The sequence below is a fragment of the Agrilus planipennis genome, unplaced genomic scaffold (assembly GCF_000699045.2).
Source record: "Agrilus planipennis isolate EAB-ADULT unplaced genomic scaffold, Apla_2.0 scaffold100, whole genome shotgun sequence".
Taxonomy (NCBI): Eukaryota; Metazoa; Arthropoda; class Insecta; order Coleoptera; family Buprestidae; genus Agrilus; species Agrilus planipennis.
In genome coordinates this window covers 235,350-242,692 of record NW_020442469.1, presented here as the reverse complement: position 1 = coordinate 242,692, position 7,343 = coordinate 235,350, and the positions used below count along the sequence as shown (strand labels likewise).

At 35.5% G+C, this 7,343-nt stretch overlaps 1 protein-coding gene across 3 annotated transcripts in view; it reads left to right on the top strand.

The window, feature by feature from the left end:
• The window catches only part of LOC108736184 (adhesion G-protein coupled receptor G6-like), a 12,092-nt gene extending 5,906 nt beyond the window's left edge, over positions 1-6,186 (top strand). Inside the window, exons 1-3 of one of the 3 annotated variants that reach the window (XM_018468514.1) lie at positions 1,344-1,676; positions 1,834-1,864; positions 2,510-6,186. In XM_018468514.1, coding sequence (XP_018324016.1) covers positions 1,614-1,676; positions 1,834-1,864; positions 2,510-5,949 — 3,534 coding nt within the window. In that variant the 5' untranslated portion in view covers positions 1,344-1,613 and the 3' untranslated portion in view covers positions 5,950-6,186. Of the gene's footprint in view, positions 1-1,343; positions 1,722-1,833; positions 1,865-2,509 lie in introns of those variants that run through there. The other 2 variants (XM_018468512.1, XM_025981390.1) reach the window with 2 other exon arrangements.
• Positions 6,187-7,343: the final 1,157 nt, after the last annotated feature.

The window sequence follows — 7,343 nt, the reverse complement described above, 5'->3', positions numbered from 1 at the left end:
CGTTGCACTTTTCGAACAAAATAATTCGAAGTGGTCTGTATTCTGTCGAAACTGCCAGACGCGGATCGCGATTTCGATCTTTTTGGATCTCATCAGCGCGTCACAGGCAGCTCTGACAGAACACAGACCAACCTTTACCTGCTGTCTGTTTTGTCAATGCCGCTACTATTTTATTTAAGGCTATCTCTAACTCCCTGCTAGATGCTAATACTGCTATATCATCAGCAAATGTAAGCACACAATAAAATTAATAAATGAAAATTAATGATGATAAAACAAATTAAGTTTTTTATATCTTTTTAAGTAAGGAAGATATAATTTCTACAATGAACACTTTTTAAAGTTTATAAAATCGGGTTTTACGATGTAATCAAATTATACGCGGACGAAAAGTCTCGGACAACAGCTAATGCTGTTATAAGAATACGAACATTGTTCATGTTCATTAGCGATTCCGTAATGATAAAAATATGAAGCAAAAGTGATACAGGTGTAGAATTCAAAAATTGAAACCCATCGGGACTGATCACCATCGAAAAAGTTCTAGATGCAACCTTCAACAGGAAAGGTCATATTATCCGTGTTTTGGAATTCTGAAAGCGTAATTTTAGTAAATCTAATGCAGAAAGGAAGCACAATTAGAGATGCTTATTGTGCCAATTTAATTACTAAATTACATCAGTGAAGAGTTATTAGAATGAATAGGAGAACAGAGGACTCTATGGAAGTCAATAAAAAATAGGCGATATAGGTTGGTAGGACACCTTCTCAGGCATGAAGGTCTAGTCAGAAACATATTAGATGCAGGAACAGGAGTTAAGAGGGGTAGAGGTAGCCCTACATTAGATTACTGTTCGCAAATAGTTAAGGATGTCGGATGTTCTAGTTTTATGAAAATGCGAAGATTAGCTCACGATAGAAAAGAGTGGAGGTGCGTGTCCAATTAGTCTTAAGACTGACGACCTTATGATGATGATCAGTTGATAAAAGAAAAAAAGTTGCGAAAATGTGTTCTCTTGCATCGCCATAATTCACCCTATCGAACATCTACCATTACAATAGCTGCAGTTGCTATGGAGGGCTTCGAATTAGTTGAGCATCCGCCATATACACTTTCCAGATTTGGCCCCTAGTACTGCTCCCAAAACATATAATCATCGCATAATAAACGATTTTCGTCAGATAATGATGTGATATGTGTGGTAAATCAGTAGTTTTCAAAGACAAGAATTTTTTTTCAGAGAGACGTTAGAAATGCCAAAACATCGCTGATAAAAAAGTGCTGACTGGCTGCGAAAGTGTGCAATTGCATGTTGTACACCGTACTTTTACGAAAATATTTATTGTATTTAGTAATTTACTAATTAAACGTGTAATTAGTTTTACCAACTTTTGCATAAGTAGAATCGGCACAAAAAGTCCACATTTATCTAATCTTTCGGGCTCTGAATTGATCCAAAAAGTGATAATTTTATTAAACTTCGTCAAGCATAACAATCACCCTTAAACACCCACCAGACGGCATCAAAGCCTCCGTTGATAGATGCGTATTAACGTATGCTTCGAAAGTGCCGATCTGCAAATATAAAAAAAATTGTGAAAAAATCGCTGTGATGACGATATTCGGCTCTTGGTGGACACTGTCTGTGTTTATCGTTTTCATTGTCATTGAAATCGTAAGTGTAAACAAAGAGAACAAAAACAGTGATAACTATAATCAAGTAAGCCACAAACATAGAGTGGTTGTAAAAATTGTCTTTACGCAATAAAACTAAAATTATTGTAATGTTTTTTTATTTAAACTAACACGCCGTTCTCCATTTTGTATTTCAGAATGCGTGGACTTCTCAAAAAGGCCCAAATAGTGAGTACGACAATATTTATTTATAAATAATTACGACTAAAATAATTCATTCTCCATACTTCATTTTCATTATCAACAAAACCACTGTATTTACTGCATCTCTAAAAATATTCATTTTTACTTTATAAAACCTTTCAATTTGAATTGTTTATGGAATACTATACCTTTATTAGAAATATATTCATTTTGTTAGCAATTTATACCTGTAATGTAATAATTACCTTCCTATCAAATTTCAAATTTCTTGCGCAACATTGTTTCACGCCGATAGAAACGAAGTACCTAAGTGTGATGTTCCTGCAATCTTCTCATTTTTACTTCCCTATTTTTTTGCTTGCTTCCAATATTGCTTTTGTTATAGAATTTTTCCTTAATAAAATATATATTAAATTTTATACTAAAATAATATCAACAATTTGAAACAATAAGCAATAAACATATTGCCATCTAGTGCCACAACTGTTAGCTAATAATTGTTAACAGCAAATACCTACCACTAGAAGGCGATATACTACCTGTTGCTTGACATTAAACTAAAACACTTTATAACAGCTTTTATTAAAATATTAAACAAATGCATCTTCAAAATCTGAAGAACAATGTGCCGTTTAACTACTCATATATATATAAACGTATTAATTTCAGCTTCAATAAGCCCTGATACGACTAGTGTTCCAACCAAATCACCATGTCCACCAGGCTTTACATTTTTTAAATCATCCCAAGAACTATGTTACATATTGGTCGAAGACAAACATCCATATCCTCCTCGATGCCCATACAACAATTCTTTGGCACATGACTACGACCCCTTCTTATACGAAATTTTTAAAAACGAAGTGATCTGGGTAAGAGCCTTTCGTAAAATTGATGACGTAAACTTGGCACCATTCGTTTGGACAGAACCATCGGAAAGGTACGGGCAAACCATAACGAATTACGAATACAATTCAGTAAATTTATTTCTTACAAACTGCATGACCATCTACAATTATACACTCAGGGCAACTAATTGTAGTGAAAATCACAAGGCCCTGTGCATTTACAGTGCATCACCTGCCAAAATTAGCAGATATTGTTCCGATAAAAATCCTGGTTTATCATGCATTAACGCAAACTTAGACATCGACAGTGGAAACTGCTTTTGTCAAAAGGCTGTATTCGGTCTCCAAACTCGAAATGACGTTTGTGATAGTTTAGCAGAACCCCGACAACTTTACCAGAGTTTGCTCATTTTGGGCGGTTTTCCTAACAGCGATACTTGTTGGTTTGGTTTATACCAGATGAGAATGGGAAACTTTTTATGGTCTAGTGATAATTCCGAAGTCTCTTATTTTCTATGGACTACAGAAACGAATTTTTATTACTCTTATGCAGCTTTCGTATTCAAAGGAAATCCCGGATGGATTCTAACCCCCGATAGAGGGCTTACATGTGGACTTTGTCAAGTTTCAGTACAAGGCGAATTGGCATCGGTGCAGACCTATTTTTCCACGAGAAACGTAGAAGATACCAGATTCTTAACGGTTGTGGTGACGAATCCAACGGAAATTAGCAATTATTTCGGACGGCACTTCGCGTTGTACTGTTTTTCAAACATGAACAGCAACGGACTGTTCGAGAAAATTACAAGATACGTTCCCGATGTTCCCACCGATACCAACCAGTACATTTACAAAATATTTTTAACCAACGCCTATCCAGCGTTGTATTGGTGTGAAGGTTTTTCGCATCCGAACATGACCGTGATACAGAGCAAACCCACGATCGCCTACTACCACAACAACGTCTACAGAACGAACTATGCGATTCACGTATTCGTACGCATATCAATAAATGTCGACCCGTTCAAAACGAAGCTCCACGTCCAAGCAACCGAAGCAATTCGCAACATGACTGAAAAGACTTACATTGTTCTTGCAGTCAGGCCTATTAGTTTTATAATTGCAGGTAATGGCTATTTCGAAATAATAATTCACCTGTCGACCCAAAGGAATGATTATTCGTTAACTGAAGAGTACGATGTTCTGCAAAACTCGCTGAAAGGAATTGATAGCCAACATCGTTACATTCATAACATTTCTACGTTATTAAACAGCTACTTTTGCATGGGCTCTTTTACGTATAGTTCGGGCATGAACTTAACCTGGCCGAATACCACCATAGGATCCACAGTTATACCCGTAGAACTGTGTATTCAAGAAGACGGTTCGCCCGTTACCCGGACGTGCGAGGGCAATTTTACTGTAGGAGGACAATGGTCCGAAGTAAGTGGTTCATGCGCACAAAATTATTCCTATCCGCAATCCCTTTTGGAGCTTCACGGTCTATTCCACAATGGCATAAACGAATACAACAGAAGTGACGAAATCCTTTATACGCTCGTACAAAACATCTCAAACCCTTTGATGATAGAATTCCACCTAATTTCGCAAATTTTGAACGTTCTTATAAAGGAACACGGCAAGTACGACGGTCTAGTTCTTCTCAAAACAGTTAGTGCAACGTTAGATTATGACCACGATCTAATGAAGAAAACCCAATTGAAACTGAATTCGACTGATGTCATTTTGAACGTTGTAGACACTCTGACTTCTAACCCAACTTCATCTGGATTTTCGGAATCTCTCATTTTGACCGACAATATTATAATCAAGATCCAAGACTTGTCTTACGTCAGGGGTGTGGCGCTGTATAAAAAATCTGATTTTCAAAAAGCAGAAATCATAACCTTATACGCTAATACCAGCGAAGAAATACTGTACGACGAAAATGTTGAAGCAGCAGTCTTCATACCAAACGCAACATATGAAGAACTTGTAACTTACTTCACTGATGTTAACATAACGATGGCGGTCACTTTTTTCAGTAACCATCGTCTGTTTAACTGCGACGGCACTAGCGAAACAGGGAACTCCGTCCCGATTAGTGTTATAATACCAGGTCTAAAGAGCATACTGTTTTCGCCCGTTATTATAGCTTTTAAAAGTAACAAAACAACTGACTCTTGCGCGTATTGGCAGTACGGCCAAAATAGGTTACTTAATAATATCAAAGGCCGCTGGGATTCAGAGAACATTGTAACAGATGTGAATCGAACGCGAGTAATTTGTCAATCTCATCATCTCACGCATTTTTCTGTTTTGGTACTCGGTAGTAGCTCGGGAAATGGCTCTATTGATTTAAGTACAACGGATCGAGTAGCTCTTGAGGTTATAACAATCGTAGGTAGCGTTCTGTCGTTTTCTGGATTATTGGCGATACTGTTAACGGCTGTCATATTCAAAAGATGGAGGAAACACAACGGTAATACAATCATTTTAAACTTTTCCGTCTGTCTTACGGCACAAATGTGTCTAACGTTCGTCGCTGACAACATCGACGTTGATGGTATAGAATGCTTTGTGGCTGCTATATTTTTACATTATTTCATGATTTCGGAATTCTGTTGGATGATGGTGATTGCATTTTTGCAATATAGGAAGTTCGTGACGGTATTTCAACAGCCAACGCCTCACTTGATTGCCAAAGTATCGATCATCGGTTGGCTTCTGCCACTTATTCCAGTCGCCGTTGTCAACATTGTGTCTCTTGGACAAGCGTATCATAAAAATTCTTACGGACTATGTTATCCGACCAACAATTTTTATACGTATGGCGTTGTTCTTCCCATCGGGATCATGGTCGTTATTAATGTCTCAATATTCGTTCTTATCATGAAAAACGTATGTTCGAGAAAGGTAGAGGCCTACGGCGCGAACGGCAAAGATATGAAGCTTCAATTTCTTCTAGCACTCTTGCTTTTCTTCTTGTTGGGATTATCGTGGGCGTTCGGGCTTCTAACGGCTTTGAGCTCGAAAATATTTTTCGCATACCTTTTCTGCATAACGGCCACACTGCAAGGATTTGTTATGTTTATTTTTTTCATAGTCATGAACGACAATGCACGTTCTCTTTGGTTAGGTCTCGAGAAAATATGCTGCCTTAAAGAAAATCCGGATGCGGAACGAAAAGCTTCCGCACATTTCTCGACAACAAGTATTTCCACACTATCTGGTGCTTTGGACGAATCAAAAATAAAATAAAATAATTAAGATCGCAAATCAATCGTATTTATGTATTCTGGAGTGCGTATGCACACAATTCATATTTATTAATGTACTTCTGTGTCAACGAGTTTAATTATGTCAATAAATGTTAATCAAGAAGAATGTAAATATCAGAAATCTATTTAAAATAAGTGTAATGCATGTAAGTGCCTAATCTTAAAAATAAAGGTAATAAACGTATTTGTGTATTTCATATCAAAAAATGATAATAAGCCTAGGTATGTATATATTTGTACTTTGTGAATTTCAAATAAATAAAGTTCTATTTTACAAAGATATTCATATAAAATCGACCCTTTCCCTTTACTACAGTAAATAAAATTAATTAGTAATTACCATGAAAAAAATGGACAAGTTTATAGAAAATTATATCTTATCGTTTAAAATAAAACTATTCATAATAATAATAATATATTTATAAAAAAAGCAAATGTTTACTAATTAATTTATTTCTTCCTCAAAGAAAGAAATTAACACTAGATAACTTTAAAAAAGTTAAAGCTCATTTTATGTTACAATACCTAATTTTTTTTTTATTTGATTTAATAAAAGGTATGCNACGTACACTAGCGGTTTCTCTTTCGTGTATTTACCACTAAAAATCATTATACTGTATTTATAAAGTTCAATTACATCGCCAATTTTGCCCAGAATAAATTACCTTTTCACTGTAACTAGTAATAATTGATCATAAAATTCTAACAAGTAATTTACGTAAAATTAATTTATTTCTTCCTCAAAGAAAGAAATTAACACTAGATAACTTTAAAAAAGTTAAAGCTCATTTTATGTTACAATACCTAATTTTTTTTTTATTTGATTTAATAAAAGGTATGCACGTACTCAAATAATGAACAGAATCAAGTAATTAAAAAGCATCAAATTCTTGATCGGTCACTTTTATATTGACTGTAACAGCTGACGTGGAGCGCAATTTAAGGTTTAGCGCTCCATAAATTACTAACCAAGAAGCGTATTCCTTCGTAAGGCCCTTGACAAATATTTAAAATACTATTGTTGAGAGTGAATATTAGTAGATAACATTACAGAAATTAATATAATCCTACCGTTCATCTTCACTCTCCACTTCAAACTCTTCATCGGCTGCTTCTCCGTGTTCAGCAGTTTCCTCACCATTGTCGTCTCTAGCGTTCACGTCATTAATTCTCACTTTCACACGTCTTTTAACATCGTTTTTTGGCAATGTACTACTTCTCTGGACTTCATTATCGCCATCATCTAAGTCTATCGTTTCAGCATCAGCCATTTTCAACACACTTTTTGATTTGTCTTTTTTATAAACTAAAATTCTTAGTACTTATTGATTTATTCAAACGAAAAGTCGCTTGTTTCTCTCATAACGCGTCCGA